The sequence below is a fragment of the Staurois parvus genome, unplaced genomic scaffold, assembly GCF_062004578.1.
Source record: "Staurois parvus isolate SC_StPar_1 unplaced genomic scaffold, SC_StPar_1.0 ptg000019l, whole genome shotgun sequence".
Taxonomy (NCBI): domain Eukaryota; kingdom Metazoa; phylum Chordata; class Amphibia; order Anura; family Ranidae; genus Staurois; species Staurois parvus.
The window spans coordinates 21,255,001-21,274,620 of record NW_028317815.1 but is presented as its reverse complement, the minus strand read 5'-3'; the positions used below and the strand labels follow the sequence as shown (position 1 = coordinate 21,274,620).

Here is a 19,620-nt window from a genome sequence, read left to right as displayed (position 1 = left end):
TCTTTATCTATACCTCCTTTATCAAGTTGTGTTAATGAAGTTTGTAGTGCATTTCATGCACCATTATTTTGTACCGTGTTTTTTTTTTTATTTTATGATAAAACTTGATAAAAACTATTAAACATAAAATTTAAAAAAAAAAAGGTAAAAGGGTGAAAGTATTTAAGGAAGTTGTCACGACCAAAGAAAGGACACCAAGGGTGAACCTGGCATTCCAGGCCAGACATGTAATCACCATTAAGGGAAAACTGCAACCTGAATGAATGGTGAATCTCAAACTAAGAATGTAGGGGGGAGAACTAATAATGCACCATAAGAAAAACAAAAACTGCCTCAACAGGACAAAAAAAATTTAGAACAGCTAAGGTGGTCAACAAAAAAGAATTATTACCAAGGTAAAGGCCAAAGCCTAGGATAGCTTACCCTTGACTGCAGGGAAATTGAAGTGGAACAAATATGTTATGCCCAAACCAAAAGAGTAACCAGGTAGCAGCCAAAGACTGAAGTGAACACCCTTAACTTCAAGGAAAGGAAATCTTGACAAATAAGGCATGTCTAAATCAAAAGACTAACAGGTTATTAGACACAGGTTAAAGCTGATCTCTGTTTCATTTAACTTTAAATAGTTAATTTGGACCAAGCTGGGGTAAACAACCTCTTTCATTCACCAACAGTTGCAGTGGCTGTATGCGTTGTATAAACTGTATGTAACCTCAGTATACAGCACTGTGTTTGGGCAGCAGGCAGAGAAATTCACGCTTAGTAACCTCTAAAGAGATATGTCTGAATGTAATAACCTTTCTTAGCAATAATCTAAATGGTGAAAGGAAAGAAAACTACACTATAAATTAGAAAACAGTAGTATACCCTCAAAAGAAAGGCTGAGGTCATATACAGCACCTATATAAAAACGGAGGAGAAAATATTGTAATACAAGCTAGCGTACAAAAACATCAGGACCAGAAAGGTGAGGATACTGTCCAACACATATCCAATGACATATCAGGGGCCCAGAAGCCATAGAATAGCCTGCCTGGCCATGTATTAGGACAGCGTTTCTCAACCTTTTTGCAGTCAAGCCACCCTTTAAAATTATGGACAGTCCCGAGGCATCCCATTCTAAAATGTAAACAAATATTCTAATAGTTTTATATAATGCAGCAACATCCACACACGTAGGACACCCAACATTGGAGGTGATTTATTCTTCCAAACCAAATACACGTTTGCACACTGGTACTAACTCGTTTTCCAGTGTTTCTCTTCTTCCTTTTCCATCACTGATTTCATTTGACCCCAACACTCATGGAGAGGGGTGGGGAGGGTCAAACAAGGATGCTGTGCAGGCAACCAACAGCCTCCTTATCAACTACAGATGTCATTTGTTGTCATGATGCTGGCTGGAAGGATGTAATGGTGTACAATGAAAACCCAAGGCTTTGTGCAACTAAAAGGCAGGCTTGTTTCACCCGCTTGCTTGTATACACGTTTAGGCAATTTTTAGACATTTTGCCAAGGCACCCCAGGGTCCCAAAAGACTGTATTAGAATGATTCTCTGAATCAGCCGTCCCATAAAAGGTAAAATTTCTAAGAATGCATGTACTAACACTTGAACGACAGTCCGATACAGGACAGGTAGAGGACCTAAGGAAGTCTCGCCAAGGCTTCAAGGCTAGCACTATCCCCTTGGAGAAGAACTCTGCAGCTGGGTAACAGAAAGTTCTGCCTGCTGATCTTACAAAGTAGTACAGGACTTCTATAGATATTTTCAGGGAGAAAGTAAGGATGCATTCTTACACAAGACTTAAGGAGTAGGGAAGTGCATACATCCCTAAGGAAAACCCTTCCAAGAGCAAAGAAAAGGACAGGGATAATTCCCAACAGTTAGCAGGACAGGGTGGTCTGAAGGATCAGTGTTGTACATTATCCAATTTCTAGCTTCTAGGAGGAGCAATGCAAAGTTCTGAAGGACAACACAAGCAGGGAGACCATGTGAAAAGTAACTTAAAAGTTTCACAAGGTAAATGGAAATGATCTGCTATGCTCAAAGAAGTGTACATAATATGATCCTTGGCTTGACAAAAACTCAGAAAAGCTAGAACACAGACTCTTTTCAGCAGGTAGTCTCCAGGGCATACCCACAATTGAGAAGCTAGGAAAAGGGGGTACTGCTATAGACATATCAGTCACTACTGTGGATAAGGTGAAAAAATACCAGGGGTGTAGCAATGCCATAAGAGGCAGTCATACAGGGATGCCAGATCCTAATATTTAGAAGGGAGTCACAAAGGAGGCTTGAGCATCTGAACTGACAACATATAACCCAGTAGGGAAAATCAGCAGAACAACTAGAGGCCACTAGAATAACAAGGGCAGTCAAATATGCCTTTAAAGGGCGAGTAAGAAAAAAAAATCGTTTTGCACATCCTCAGTGTGTCGGGCATAAAGCTAAAGCGACATTATGACCATTAACAGACCCCTTCAGATTGTCAGGAGGAATCTGTGAATCAAAAGTTGTTTCCAATCTGTAGAGAAGGCTCCTGAGAAGCAACAGCTCTAAATGACCCCATTCTTAGGACTGGTCCTCCAATTACAGGGTAGAATGCACTGTATCAGAGTATCAAGAACGCCTTGTAAGCCTGAATCATATAGAATTTTTGCAACTCTTTTGAACAGATTGCTGTATTATTTGTGTGGAGACATAAAAAAGGCTATATTATGGGCCTTGTACATATGGGTTGTCTCAAGGTCCTGGGACCTTTAACACTATACGGTCATCCACATCAATGTTGAAAGTCTCTGTTCCTTTTAGGAAGAGAACTCACCCATAGCTACAATAGAGGGGTAAGGGGTAAGGGTCTGCTGTTGCACTGAGATTGTCCAGTGACAACCATTATTTATTTAAATGCGAGAATGTAACTGTCATTTGAAGAATGCATGAGTGCAGGAATCGATCTTGCAAATAATAAACTTTTTCCAGAATTTTCTTCCTCAGACACATCTATACCTAAAAAGGAAGGGAGGATTGGCATGACCTGATGTGGCAACAAGACTAGTATCTTAGGCAAGTATGTCCATGTATATTATGTTCCATTGGTATATGAAACCTAGTATTACTTATATTTTCTCTCTAGAGTCATGGAGTGCCTCGTTTACTGTACTGCATGTTGGGAAAGCATGTTCTTGACTTTTGTATTGACAAGCTGAATCTTTCAAAATAAAAGGAAAAAAACGAAAAAAAAAAACTTTCCATGCACTTTTGATCACCAAAGACTGACTGCAATTATTCTTGCTGTGTTTTAACCACTTGACCTCTGGAAGGTTTTACCCTCTTCATGACCAGGGCATTTTTTGCCATTCAGCACTGTGCTACTTTAACCACTTGCCCTCCAGAGGATTTACCCCCCCCCCCCCCCTTTCCTGTTTTTTTGCGCTATAAAAAAAAAACATTTTAAAATTAAAAAAAAAAAAAAAAAACAAATGAAAGAAAAGTTTTGTTGACTTTTTGCTATAAAACATATCCAGTTAAAAGAAAAAAAAAAAAAAAAAAAATCAAATTTCAACATAAATTTAGGCCAAAATGTATTCTGCTACGTCTTTGCTAACAAAATCCCAATATGTGTAAATTAATTGGTTTACGTAAAAGTTATAGAGTCTACAAATGGCTGGATATATACTTGAATTTATTTATTTTTTAACTAGTAATGACGGCAATCAGCGCGGCAGGCATTCTGACAATGGGGGAGTGGGGACGGTCGGACTGCCACTGACATTCCCAGTGACACTAATACAGTGATCAGTGCTAATAAAAAGCACCAACACTGTACTAATGACACTGGGCAGGAAGGGGTTAACATCTGGGGTGATCAAAGGGTTAGCTACGCGCTTCACATTATGTGCTGTGTGCAGTTTTACTATGTAAGTATGCTGCTTTGTATTGTACAGTCATGCAACACTGTACACAAATAAAATATTTTTTTTTTTCACACAATTAAGCTTTCTTCTGGTGGTATTTGATCACCACTAGGTTTTATTAATATATAAATGAAAAAAAGACTGATAATTTTGGGAAAAAACAATATTTTCTACTTTCTGTTCTAAAACATATCGAATTGAAAAAAAAAATTAATTTCTTTGTAAATTTAGGTCAAAATGTATTCTGCTACAAAAAAACAAAAACAAATCTCAATAAATGTATAATTGGTTTGTACTGAAATTTAAGCAGCTATGACACTATACTAATAATGGCGTTGAAATAGTTATAGTAGGTCAGTGATAGTATGGTGACCAATCTGGAGCTAGCTGACACTGGCTGGGAGGGTCACTAAATGACATCAATAGTGACACTAACACAGTGGTCAGTGCTAATACTGTACACGGTCACTGCACTAATGACACTGGCTGGGAAGGGGTTAACATCTAGGGGCAATCAAGGGGTTAACTGTATGTCTAACAATATCTATTACAGTTGTGACCAAAATTATTCAACCCCCAATGCTGTAAAGGGGTTTAGGGACTATAGTGTACATTTGGAATTGTATTCAGAATCAAATCCTACAAGGACGTTGTAACTACCCAAATGCAACTAAAATGACATCAATTGTTTATGTAATACAGTAGTAAATGGTTCTTATGTGGTTTCTTCATTGCCACAATTATTCAACCCCTTAAAGACTACCACTCTGAAGAACAGAGGTTCATACAGGTGCTTTCCATCAGGTATTGAAAACACCTGTGGATGTCACCGAGCAGCAATCAAGCATAATAAGCACCAATTAGGCAGCTTTAAAATGACTGTGATACTCAGCTCCTTCTAGACATTTACTGGTGTGGTTACAAACATGGTGAAGGCAAGAGAATGGTCCAGGAAGACAAGAGAAGAGGTGATTTCTCTTCACAGGAAGGGCAATGGCTATAAGAAGATTGCAAAGATGTTAAACATACCAAGAGACACCTTAGGAAGCATCATTCGCAAATTCAAGGCAAAGGGCACTGTTGAAACGCTACCTGGTCGTGGCAGAAAGAAGATGCTGACTTCGACTGCTGTGCGCTACCTGAAGCGTAGAGTGGAGAGAAGTCCCCGTGTGACTGCTGAGGAACTGAGAAAAGATTTGTCAGATGTGGGTACAGAAGTTTCAGCCCAGACAATAAGACGCACACTGCGTAATGAAGGCCTCCGTGCCAGAACTCCCAGGCGTACCCCCTTGCTGTCTCCAAAGAATAAGAAGAGTCGACTGCAGTATGCCAAAAGCCATGTGGACAAACCACAAAAGTTGTGGGATAGTGTTCTGTGGACTGATGAAACAAAATTAGAACTGTTTGGGCCCATGGATCAACGCTATGTTTGGAGGAGGAAGAACAAGGCCTATGATGAAAAGAACACCTTGCCTACTGTGAAGCATGGTGGAGGGTCAATCATGCTTTGGGGCTGTTTTGCTTCTGCAGGTACAGGGAAGCTTCAGCGTGTGCAAGGTACCATGAATTCTCTTCAGTACCAGGAGATATTGGATGGAAACGTGATGCAGTCCGTCACACACCTGAGGCTTGGGAGACGTTGGACCTTTCAACAGGACAATGATCCCAAGCATACCTCCAAGTCCACTAGAGCATGGTTGCAGAGGAAAGGCTGGAACATTTTGGAGTGGCCATCGCAGTCACCAGACTTAAATCCGATTGAGAACCTCTGGTGGGACTTAAAGAAAGCAGTTGCAGTGCGCAAGCCTAAGAATGTGACTGAACTGGAGGCCTTTGCCCATGAAGAATGGGCGAAGATACCCGTAGATCGCTGCAAGACACTTGTGTCAAGCTATGCTTCACGTTTAAAAGCTGTTATAACTGTAAAAGGATGCTGTACTAAGTACTAAGATTGAATGTCACTTGGGGGTTGAATAAAACTGATAATGCTGTGAGCACAGAAAAGACATTTGTGGTTATTTCATTATAACTGTTATGTTATATTTGTCTGACCTACAAGTGCCTCTTTAATGTAAATGTAAGCAAGATGACTGAATGATCAAAAGCAATGTCAAACTGGCCAAAACACTCAATTTCAGTGGGGGTTGAATAATTTTGGTCACAACTGTATGTGCTGCTTTTACTTTACTACCAGATCGCTTTTCACAGTACACAGAGTTCTGTGTTTTTGTAAACACAGAACTCTGGTGTGTGATTGGACACAGGTGGTCATGTACATGTGCCTGTACCTGCCGCTCGCTTGCAGTATATTTGCTGTGAAGGGTCAGTAGGTGGTTGGGGAGACCACTAATAACAAGAAGGTGCCCAAAAAGGAAAAACTTTCCTGTAAAGTAATATCTAAATACTTACCTCTCCTATGACAAAAATATCATCCCTTGGAAGACTCTTCAAAAGATCAGCAATTCTGGGGGTGTCAGATTCCTGGTGCCCCACTAGACTCAGTGGCTCCTCCCACTGACTCCTGTGTCACTGTGTTCTATAATGCAGTTATTAGGAGTTCAACAGACTGAACCACTAAGCACAGCAGGGAAGCAGGGGTTTGGCACTTGTTAGGTGTCATTAATGACAACCATTTATCCACAGATGAATGGAGCATATGAACTGAGCTTTAAAGCCTGGCTGCCTAAATGCTGAGGTAGGGCACTGCTGCGTCTCCCACATTCAGTAGTCCACTGGTCAGAATGAGCCCTTCTGCTGTATAAACATCTCCAAACAGTAATTTTCATATATGGAACAGCGATAATTATATATGGCTTTCTAATATAAGGGGAAAATAGTAAAATTTGAGTGCTGCAACTATGCTACTTTTGTTTTAAACTAATTTCCAAACACAAGTCCAGTGATGCTATTGTTACAAGCATAGGTACTACCAACAAAAATCCACTAGGTCTAGGCTGAAATCTCTATATACCTTTTTCTTTTGAATGGAGACTTTGGCATGTCAGCCACAGGGATCATCTGCTCTCCTGGGCGCACCCACATTATAGGACCATCATCGCTTTCTTTGCGGCTTTTTAGCTGCAGGCTTGAATGAGTTCCCCACGGCAAAGTGCGCTGTCATTCAAGTGAAATTTTGACACAATCAGTTTGAACACATTGCTGTTAAACATGAAATCAAACAGTAGCAAGAGTTACTTGTATTATTTATACAATATTAAAGTCCCATTTACATAGTGCCCTTGGGTTAATTGACACAATTATAAAACCAACAGGTCTCGCTAACACAGGCTGTAGAGAGAACATTTTCTGCCAAGCAATAAAAGTTCACATGGGGAGAGAAATTCACTACAAGTACACTCCTTTCCCTATATTCTAGTATTTTGTTATGTGTGTACATTGCTTATAGGCAGGGTGGATTTGATTTAAAGCACTAGTGAAAAGGCTCGATTCAAATCAATTTTTAACGAGCAACTGTCATCTGTCCTGCAGTGGCTCCTCCTTGTTGACTGACTCGCTGTTGACTCACCAACAGTTCCATTCACTTTAATGGGACGGCCGGTGATGTGGAAGTGACACAACAAGGTGAGGGATGTGGTGGCAGAAGGTGAGTGGATGCCCGCTAACAGGCGCTGCCATGATGGATCTAAAATGACAGGTGCTCTTTAAATGTAAGGAATCCGACTCATTCTTGCTGGCAGTTATAATCTTTAATATTTGCAAACCAAAGGAAGGTTTCCTTTTTAGAATATTAAGCGGTCAGGTTAGTAAAACAGCGATAACAGAAACTATTTTAGGTTCATAGGTTAATCATACATAGTTGGAGAACTACTCAAATTCTTTTATTTCATGTTTATTTTCATGGTTACTGTGAAATAATGTGAATGCACCAATGCAGTGCATGTTACACTGTTCAACAAATTTTTATTTTTTGCCAGTTTTGGAAACAAAAGGATCCATTTCTTAATGAATTTCACATTCTGAGTTCAAATATAACAATGAAATTTGTCAATTGGCTCTAGTTTTTCTGTAAACGGAAAGTTTTCTACTATAGGCGTAATGACTACATAATGCACAATAATTATATAGATAGATGTCTTTCCACAAATATAAAGCAAGTGATATTGACTACATAACAAAGCCTAAATGGCATAATATATTGCATAGGATTACCAAGAAAAATTATAGCCATAAGCTAAGTTGAATCATTTTAATACTTAGGATTCTCACTAGTTTTGTCTTCAGTTTGTGTCGGTTTTGCTTCTCTTGGCTTTTCTCTTGTGTTCGAGGAAAGGGTTATCTCTTACAACTGCACGTGACTACACGCTTCAGGTTCTTCCTCACTTGACTCAACCACGAAGGATTCTGGTGCTTTAGGAATTGGTAGCCCCTCTCCATGAGGAACTGGACGTATTGCCGATGGAATATTTGGATAGTGCACAGATAACTTTTTCTTCTTATTTAGCCCTTTTACAATTGGAGGCACCATACAAAAGTAACAATTACTAACATGATCTGTTGGCTCTCTCCAAATCATTGGCACAGCGAAAGGCATAGATGCCTTTTTTCCATTCAACCATTGCTCCAGAGCTCTTGTCCTGGTCTCCTATCATGCAGCCAATATACAAGTTGTAGGCTTTCTTAATCATTCCTGTTATCCTCCTTTTTTGTGAGATAAAAGTTATTTCACCGCAGATATAGCAGAAATTATCTGCTTTATTCACACAAGTTCGAGGCATTACTGAGTAGCCTATATAAGCATAAAACGAAATGTAAAGACGCTGTCGAACTACAATCAGCTACAGATACTGCAGCTTTTATGCAGTGAAGTGATGCAATTGAAGGCTAATATTGCATCATCTTAGTATACATGCAATTTTCTATTGGTCACCAGTATCAATTGCGCAATATGCAGCTGAAGTTGCATCATCATTTTGAATGGCTTACGTCATTAGATGGGTGAATATATCATGGAAACTAGAGCCAATCAACATTTTTTAGGGTCATTTTCGTTTTCAGCACCCCAAAATTATGTAAGATTAGCTAATTTTATGCCCAAAACTTTTTACCTGTTGAACAGTGTTATCTCAGCTTGCAGAGCTTGGATTCATTGAATGAGTTTACCAAAAATGTAAATATTGCAGAATATACAGCCTCATGCTACACAACTAAGCGCCATTTCATGCTGAATAAACTCAATTATTAATGTATCTTAAATAGAAAACTATGTTTAGATTTTTACTCCAAAAGCATTTTATGAAAAATCCGATTTAAAATAAGAAAAATCCGATTTAAAATAAGAAAAATCCAATTTTTTTTTCCAAATCATTGATTTTTATCCGCCCTGCTTATAGGGCATGCACAGTCCAGTGTACATTTGCTTGTGCTCTCGGCTGTGGAGAGAATGGAGCTGCCAGTGTAGAGGACAGCAAATCGAGTAGTAACGTTGTATGTGTCTCCTACACCAGAACTTAGTATCATCTAACACTGAAACTTAACTCTAAAAATTCATTCCTAAAGTGGTTGTAAAGTTTAAACATTTTTTACCTTAATGGATTCCCGACATTAAGGTAAAAAATGTTTCAGTGTGTATACCGCCCCCCCCCCCCTTCATACTTTCCAGCATCCTTCACTCAATGCAGCTCTGTGCTCATCTGCAACGGCTCTCTCCTCTTCTCCTCACTCTCACAAGCTTTGTTAAGAGCAAGCAGGAGCCATTGGCTTCCCCTGCTGTCACTCAAATCCTGTCTTGAGGAAGCAGGGGACGGGCCCGAGCCTTGCTCTGTGTCTACAGGTGCAGTCAGTGGGGCTTGCGATCAAGCCCGCACGTGTGCCATGATAGGATATGGCTTTCTATGATGGCACACTAAGAGGAGGAGGAAGTCCATAAAGATGATCGGCACAACCGATGTTAATTCACACGTTTCAGCCTACACGGCCTTAATCATCAGTCATGATTAAGGTCGTGTAGGCTGAAACGTGCCAACTGACTGTATTCACGTACTGTATATTGTGGATTTCGGACTAAAAGGAGGATTTTGAGAGTGACATCGGTTCTGCAGATCACCTTTATGGAATATTACTTTCAGTTGTGCAACTACCAATCAAGCACCTGTGAGCTCTATTGATACAACACTTAATTGGTAGTAGAACGGGTCCTTGTTTTTGCTAAGAGGAGGAGCAACCAAGAGCACTGGTGGGCACCTAAGAGGAGGATCCGGCTGTTGTGTGCAATTCCATTGCACAGAGCAGGTAAGTATAACATGTTTGTTATTTTACAAATAAAAAAATGACTTCAATAACTCTTTAATGCATAAGGGTGAAAACCTTTTGAGTGCAGCTTCCCTGCATCCCCCCCCTCCCCATATATCTGAATCTGATCTTGATCTAGCACTGTGCCAGAGAGCAGCAGTTCTTTCCTGTCTCTCTCCTCACTGGACATGGAGGAGGAATTGGGAGCTGCTGGATCCTGCTGCTGTCAATCACAGCTGTGAGAAGAGAGCAGGGGGTGGGGCTGAGTCACCCTGTGTGTGTCAATGGAAACACAGAGCCCAGCTAGAGACTGAGCCCGCAGAAGGGAGGAGGAGCCAGATGCATTGGCGGGGGACCCCAGAAGAAGAGGATCGGGGCTGCTCTATGCAAAGCCATTACACAGAAAAAGGCAAGTATAACATGTCTGCCATTTTAAAAAAAATCCTTTACAATCGCTTTAACACTGAAAAGACACACACACATATTTTATATATACACATATATATATATACACACACACACACACACACACACACACTTTGTTACTGGGACCTAGTGCTGTTAGTTGTAGTTCTGTGCATAACCTGATAAAGATATGGCAAAGATGAAGGACAAAGCGACACTTCCATAAAGTCTCACCATGAAGTTTATTCAGTCTTAAGCCATGTCCTCTGATGCATATTATTCCAGTTAGGCTTATTCATAAGGCTTTGTTCTTCCTTCTTGCCATACGTGTCTAATGGCATCAGCTCCAAAAGCCAGCACCCAGTGCAGAGATGGACCGGGGAATATGCTCAGGACTTAGAAAGGTGCAGTCCTTTCTTTGTGTTCACACTGATTAAAAGATCATTTAGTTGCAATAATAATAGTAAAAAAAAAAAAAAAGATGGCTTTTTTGTGTTATTGGAAGAATTTTGAGAAATCAGATTTGTTTTAAAATATAGCTTCTTCATTATTAGGTAAATATAGCATTTTGACTGTTAAAAAATATGAAATACTACATATGGATATTTCATCTTTACCCACTTCCAGAAAGAAGTTGGAGCTCTAGGCTACATTCTACATATTTCCAGGCTAAACCCTTTGTAAGTAAAAAAAAAAAGAAAAAAAAAAGCCTGTTTGAAAGGAACAATGTCCCAACTTCACAAGAGATAAAAATCTTATACTTATCCCTCCTGCCTGCCACGTTCATACCAACAATCTGTTATTTCAATTGAGTGACTGAACGCAAACCACATGCACCGTCCATCTCTCAATATATATCCAAAAATACTAGTACAGTTTTCCTTTGTAATGGAAATAGGCAGACTGTATACAAATAATGATATCAACAGTTTATTCATTTGTAAGGTTTACAAAATTCCACACACACACCCATCCAACAAGTAAACAAGTCAGTAGTAAAATAAACTGAGCACAGGTAGATGAGACACAATCATCACTGTTACCTTTAGAAAAGAAGACTCCTCCAACATGTCCAGGAATTCAGGAAAGTAGTCCCCTACTTCCTCATCAACTGCTCCCACCAGACTGATCTGCCTCATTGCACCTGCTCTGTATGTACCATGAGAGTACGTCCGCTTTACCTGCACAAAACACAAAAAGAAATCCTAAGACACCTGGGATCAATTTTCTTGCTAGAACAAACCTACAGCAAGTCAAACTATTCAGTTTTCCAAAGCCACATTTTAAATAAACATTTTTGCCAGAAATGTCAAAATGTTAACACTTGCAACAGAATAACATATTAAAGTACACTATATTGCCAAAAGTATTGGGACACCCCTCCAAGTCATTGGATTCAGGCGTTCCAATCACCTCCATGGCCACAGGTGTATAAAATCAAGCACCTAGGCATGCAGACTGCTTCTACAAACATTTGTGAAAGAATGGGTCACTCTCAGGAGCTCAGTGAACACAATTGTGGTACTGTGATAGGTTGTCACCTGTACAATAAATCCATCTGTGAAATTCCCTTGCTACTAAATATTCCACGGTAAACTGTTAGTGGTATTATAACAAAGTGGTAGCAACTGGAAACAACAGCAACTCAGCCATGAAGTGGTAGGCCATGTAAAATGACAGAGCGGGGTCAGCGCATGCTGAAGTAAACAGTGCGCAGAAGTTGACAACTTTCTGCAGAGTCAATAGCTAAACACCTCCAAACTTCGTGTGGCCTTCAGATTAGCACAACAGTGCATACAGAGCTTCATAGAATGGGTTTCCATGGCCGAGTAGCTGCATCCAAGCCTTACATCATCAAGTGCAATGCAAAGCGTTGGATGCAGTGGTGTAAAGCACACCGCCACTGAACTCTAAAGCAGTGGAAACGAGTTCTCTGGAGTGACGAATCACGCTTCTGTGTCTGGCAATCTGATGGACGTGTCTGGCGGTTGCCAAGAGTGGTACTTGCCTGACTGCATTGTGCCAAGTGTAAAATTTGGTGGAGTGGGCCTAATGATGTGGGATTGTTTTTCAGGGGTTGGGCTTGGCCCCTTAGTTCCAGTGAAGGGAACTCTTAAGGCTTCAGCATACCAATACATTTTGGACAATTTCATGCTCCCAACTTTGTGGGAACAGTTTGGGGATGGCCCCTTCTTGTTCCAACATGACTGCACACCAGTGCACAAAGCAAGGTCCATAAAGACATGGATGATCAAGTTTGGGGTGGAGGAACTTGACTGGCCTGCAGAGTCCTGACCTCAACCCAAGAGAACACCTCTGGGATGAATTAGAGCGGAGACTGCCAGCCAGGCCTTCTCATCTGACATCAGTGCCTGACCTCACAAATGTGCTTCTGTAAAAATGATCAAACATTCCCATAGACACACTCCTAGACCTTGTGGACAGCCTTCCCAGAAGAGTTGAAGCTGTTATAGCTGCAAATGGTGGGCCAACTCAATACTAAACCCTATGGACTAAGACTGGGATGCCATTAAAGTTCCAGTGAGTGTAAAGGCAGGCGTCCCAATACTTTTGGCAATATGGTGAATATCTAAAGTAAAAACTTTTCCCCGTTTGAGTAAGGGTGGTTAAGAGAGTCTTTTTTGCCCTCTGCATCTCATTAGCGAGGTTTCCCTGCCATGTCCTGTCTACTCAACAGGAAGGGGACATCTTTCCAAAATGAAAGAAATAAATTCCCACGTAGCCTCCCTAGCAGTATGATTATATCCATATTTCTGTGCTCAAAGCGGTACATATTTTTGCATGGAAATATGTAGTTTTTTTTTATTGTAGGCCTATAATTTTTAGGAATAACTCACTGAAATCTGTCCAAACAAGAGTCTAGTAAACATCCCGGGTATGTTAAAATTTGAAACCCGAAAAACACGAAATCATAAAAAATAATAAATTTAATTAAATATAATCAAACCAAAAACACTGAAATTTGAAATATAGCACCAAGTTCGCACATCACTGAGCAAAGTCGCAAAATCGTTTTCAGTGTCTGATGATGAATTTCCCCACGAATCATCACTCAATTCTGCAAGTGGTTCTGATTTACTATCGCTGTTCTCTAGCTGGTCTAAAACCGCTTTTGACCTAAAGGGATGCTTTTTGGATGCCATGGACATTTCTCCGATTCAAGGCAGAAAGAACAGTAAAAATGCAGCCAGGGCACAGGACAAAGCACTAGGGAGAAAATGTATGTGAAATGGTTTGATACAGTAATGTTTTACTATGTGAATTTAGTGAAGGTTACTTTTACAACTTTCAAATTTCCCGCCAGTTCCGTCCCCGTACGTCCTGACGTCGCAGGGAACGGAACCCAAAAGACAGATGCCGGCACTGGCCGGAGGACATTGCCGGGGACACTGCAGGAGGGACATCACGGGAGCAAAGGACAAGGTAAGTGAAGAAGAGATCCCGGAGCAGCGCTGCAAGGTATTCCCGAGTGTAGCTCGGGGTTACCGCTTGTGGTGCTGAAACTTTACCCCAAGCCCGAGCAGCGCAATTCTGACATTTTTTTACAAACATGTTAAAATCTGCATTGTTTTGGAAGAAAATTATTTAAAATCCCCCAAGATTATATAGGTTTTTAAAATCAGAGGCCCTGGAAAATACAATGGTGGCTGTTGCATTTTTTCACAATATTTACTTTGTTTTCACCTGGTGATCTGGGGAATAACACACCACCTGTGTTAAGAGTACCTAAACTCTGCATGAAGGAGCAGAGACACCTTTGAACAGGAGCATCGTCAGTCTTGGGTGAGGGTAGGGTTAGATTTAATAGCAGATTTAGATATACTAACAAACTGAAGCCAAACTTCAGCTAACACTTTATAAACAACCACAGCAAACAGTTTTGTTCTTTTTGGGACAAGGATTTTACATAAATAAACGCTGTGTATTGTAGGTACCCCTCGCCGAGGTAAATGGTTTGTCTCAACCATCTAACTGTTAACATCTGCAGCACAGCTTGTTCTGTTGAAAAACAACAGACTTACTTGCTGGATCACCCACTGAAAAAGCAAGAAAGAGAACCTAAAAAAGAAAACGAGTGCAGCCAGCACATCTACGAATTGGTAAGCTGCAATATAATAAAATGTTTTCTCTTGGGTTTATTGCCATTTTAAGTAATAATTCCTCTGAATTGCCTTGAGAAGTAGTATACCAGTAGAAATGTGATTTTCACATGTCTGACTACACTATAGCTTACATTCCAGGCAGCATGTATGTTTCGACTTAGAACAATTGGGTTGGATCTGTTCATCCCCCTGGTGTTAGCACACTTGCCCGTGGAAGGGATAATCAGGTTATCAAGAGACATTTTGCAAAATTGAAAAGGCACACCCTTCAGATGCAGCCACAGCCTGTTTCCGCCCTGCAATTGTTTTCTATAGATTTTTTATTGGAACAGTCATATATGAGGTGGTGAAAGCAAATATCCTTGGAGGTAACCATTTTCATAACTCAATGACAACACCAATAACCAGTCACATTTTGTGTTTCAATTAAGTTTTTAATAAGAATTAACAGTGTAATTCAATTAAAGAACACAGCAGTAGATAAGCAGTAGAAGTAAACACTGTCATGAAGTGAAAGCTCATAGTTATACATCTCTTTACAGAGGATAAAACCCCAGAGAAAGCCACAACCAGTCAAATTTTCTTGCCTATGTACAAAAAAAAAAAATTGGAGTGGTACTAACTTCTAGAATAGTTTATAATAGGTTATGTGGACATGATCCAGTAAGGCCTTTGATTGTATGAGCTTCTTTTTGTGCCTTTTCCATTAGAACAAGCAGTCTCTAAACTAGGGGTCTCCAAACTAAGCAAATTAAGATGATTGACCCCTTTAAGAAGTTTATAGTGGTATGAACTCCCACTAATGTAGGCCATAGACGGTTCGTTTATCGGTCGAATTTTTGTCCAAAAGAATAATCAGTCGATATTCGCACCGTTAGTGGGGCAATGTCATCGGCCGATTTTCGCGGTTCCTCCTCATTTCTTTTATCGGTCATGCTGGAAAATTTACGAAAAACGTCCAATTTTCGTAATCATTGGTGGCAACAGAACGACTGGTTTTTCGCGCCAAAAATTCGGCCAATAAACAAACCGTCTATTGCCTGCATAACACATACTAAAATTAAACAAAACAAAAAAACAACAAAAAAAATGTTGTAGACATTTTTTGGAGCAGGCCTTAGGGACTCTGTAAACTATTCTGAACATTTTGAAAATTTGAGGAAATGCAATCTGTTCACACTGACAGATTGGGGACAGACGGAGTTTACAAAACATTAATAAACAATGAAGAAACACAAAATAACCCTAAACTATTTAACCCTTTTTTAGGATAGTGTTAAAATTTAGTTTACAATAATGAGATATGCCAACATAGTAGAGATAGGGTTAAACTCCTCGAGCGCCTAGTCTACACCCGCCTATGCTCTCACCTCAACGACAACAACCTCCTCGATCCCCTACACTCCACCGAAACTGCCTTACTCAAACTCTCCAACGACCTGCTAACCGCCAAAGCTAATGGACACTATTCAGTGCTCCTACTCCTTGACCTCTCTGCGGCCTTCGACACAGTCGACCACCCCCTCCTCCTCAAAAAACTACACTCCCTCGGCCTCAGAGATTCTGCTCTCTCCTGGATCTCATCCTACCTGTCACAACGCTCTTTCAGCGTTACCTATAATGCTACCACCTCCCCCTCACTCCCCCTCTCTGTTGGGGTCCCTCAAGGCTCTGTCCTCGGGCCCCTTCTCTTCTCCATCTATACCTCCTCCCTTGGCCAACTCATACACTCTCACGGCTTCAACTACCACCTCTATGCCGACGACACACAAATCTATCTCTCAACCCTCCACCTCACCCCCTTGGTCTCAGCCCAAATCACACACCTACTGAGCGACATATCAGACTGGATGTCGCTCCACTTCCTTAAACTGAACCTCTCCAAAACCGAGTTTCTTGTCTTCCCCCCCAGCCCGGACACCACCCCCCATTGATTTCTCCGTCACATCCAACAACGCTACCATCAAACCCGCCCTGCAGGCCAGAGTACTGGGTGTCATTCTGGACTCCAACCTATCCTTCCAGCCCCAAGTCCAATCTTTAACAAACTCGTGCAGACTCCACCTCCGCAACATCGCCAAAATCCGCACGTTCCTAACCCCAGAAACCACTAAACAGCTCATCCACTCCCTCATCATATCACGACTCGACTACTGCAACTCCCTCCTCACTGGCCTGCCTCGCCGCTGGCTATCCCCTCTTCAGTCCATCCTGAACACGGCTGCCAGACTCATTCACCTTTCCAACCGCTCTGTCTCCGCCACACCCCTCTGCCAATCCCTCCACTGGCTTCCGATTGCGCAACGGATCAAATTCAAAATCCTAACGCTGACGTACAAAGCTGTCCACCATACTGCCCCGAACTACATCACTGACCTAATATCCAAGTACCGCCCAGCACGCACACTCCGCTCCTCACAGGACCTCCTTCTCTCTAGTTCCCTGGTCTCCTCCTCCCATGCCCGCCTCCAGGACTTCTCCAGGGTGTCACCCATCCTCTGGAACTCCCTGCCCCAACCCATCAGATTATCACCTACTCTCCTCTCCTTTAGGCACACCCTGAAAACCCATCTCTTCAGGGAAGCCTACCCCACCCCCTGCTAACTTGCCTCCCTCCTCCACTCTTCCTACCACTCCATCCCCCACAGCTATCTCCTCCTGTGCCACCACCCCCTCCCTCCTAGATTGTAAGCTCGAAAGAGCAGGGCCCTTGATCCCCTCATGTTTTGCATTGTATTGGTATTGTTCTGTCACATGTTCTGTCTCCCTTTGTAATGTACAGCGCTGAGCGAACTATTGGCGCTTTATAAATACTGTATAATAATAATAATAATAATTGTAGTAAACATTAGCTCCCCAACCCCCTCAACATTACATACCAGAAAAAAAAATAAAGTTTGGAATTTTTCAGAAAAAAACAAAATATAAAAAAACATGAGCAGCAATTTTTGCATTTTTTTCAATGCTTGCAATTTTGCAATTAAAGATCTCAAATCCGGTAAATGCCCAGATCCAGGTGGGTTTTCTCCACGATTCTATAAAACCTTTGCCCTTTTGCTGGCCCCGCTCTTAGCCCAAGCTTTTAATGTCATCGATGACTAATATACCTTCTCCGGCCTTTCTTTCAGCCAATATTTCAGTCATTCCTAAACCGGATAAGGATCCATCCCTCTGCAGTAGCTATCGTGCAATATCCCTGCTTAATTTGGATGTTATTTGCGAAACTCATGGCGAACCATCTGTCCCTGTTCCTGCCAGCTTTGATACCTCAAGATCAGGTGGGTTTTGTACCAGGTAGGGAGGCTAGGGATAACACTACTAAAACGATCAATCTTATTTCCTATATTAAACAACATCACCTGAAGGCCTGCCTTCTTTAGTTCTTCACGGAGAAGGCGTTTGATCAAGTTGACTGGCGTTTTTTTTTTTAAGCCTCACAATGGTGCAGATAGGTTTGGGACCAAACTTTAATCGCCAGGATTATGTCCATTTATTCTCATCCAACAGTGTCTGTACTTGTGAATGGCACATCCTCCTTGTCCTTTCCTATCTCAAATGGCACTAGACAGGGATGCCGTCTTTCTCCTTTACTCTTTGTTTTGGTTATGGAACACCTTGCGCATGCTATACGGACTAATGACTCTACTGTAGGTGTTCGTACCCCTTCTTTTCATCACAAACCCTCTCTATACGCGGATGACCTTCCGGTTTACATGCAACAGCCACTCATTTCACAGGTTTGGCTTGTATAGTAACTTTAAACTGAATATCTCAAAAACTGAGGCACTGAACATTCCTCTTCCAACGGCATGTTGTCGCATCTTCGATCCAATTTTTCTTTTCAATGGCGTCTGAAGGCTATCTCCTACATCAGGGTTTCTATATCTTCCAATCGCACTGAACTCTATTCACTCAATTATCTGCCCCTACTTTGTCTGCATAAAGACTAAGCCTCTTGGGGAGCTTCCTCCTTGTCCTGGTTTGGATTCATTAACACCCTTAAGATGGACACTTTGCCTAAATTGCTCTGTTTTCCAGACTATCCTGGTTTCCGTGCCCAGGAGTTTCTTCCTTTCCTTGTGATCTTTGTCGTTCTGGTTTATTTGGCATCGTGGTTTTTTAAGATTGAAGTACAAATTACTTACTTACCCGAAACTCTTGGGTGGTGTGGGCTTGCCTGATTTTGAGCTTTATTACAGAGCAGCCTTGTTGGCGTGTATGCTTGATTGGTTCCAGAGACCCTTCCTTAAGGCTTCTTCTATGGTGGAACAAGACCTATCCCAGGTCGACTTACGTGCCCTCCCTTGGGGTTACGGCTGTGATCTACAAATGTTTCCCTGGCCTGTCGCCCTCAACCGTGGCGGTTCTGTGTCTGTGGTATAGACATGGCCTTAATACCCTACGGTCTTCTGATCCTTCCCCTATGTCGTCTCTATTTTGACAATCCTTTTCCATAAGGGATGAGATAATCTGTTCTTGGCCCCTTTTCCCATACATCCTGGCCGATAGCTTGTGCCTTTATCCATCCCCAAACAGGCCTCCCTATCCTCCCAGGCAGTTCCAGGGATTGGCTTATAGCTTTGCACCTATCTTCATTTTGTAAACATTTGCACTCCTCTCACATCCGTCGTCAGCTCTCGGAGTTTGAGTGGTTGTGTTCCCTTTATGAGCCTCCCAGACATCTCCTAGCTTTTCTCTATGGATCATTACATTCTGCTATTCACTCTGAACTTCTGCCCTATACCAGGGCGTGGTCTTGGGATTTGGGTAGAGATATCTGATGCAAAGTGGCTTACATCGTTCCATTTTACCCATAAATCTTCCATATCTTGCTACTCACAAGAAAAGAATTTTAAGTTCCTCTCATGATGGTATAGGGATCACTTTTCCTTGCATAGGGTTTTTCCTTCTACATCCAACCTTTAT

General features: G+C 41.4%; 1 protein-coding gene across 1 annotated transcript in view; it reads right to left on the bottom strand.

The window, feature by feature from the left end:
• Positions 1 to 19,620, bottom strand: part of RSBN1L (round spermatid basic protein 1 like) — a 110,942-nt gene that overhangs the window by 26,551 nt on the left and 64,771 nt on the right. The window contains exons 4-5 of the mRNA XM_089685725.1: positions 11,614 to 11,751; positions 6,888 to 7,030 (exon numbers count right to left, since the gene is read on the bottom strand). Coding sequence (XP_089541851.1) covers positions 6,888 to 7,030; positions 11,614 to 11,751 — 281 coding nt within the window. The remainder of the gene's footprint in view (positions 1 to 6,887; positions 7,031 to 11,613; positions 11,752 to 19,620) is intronic.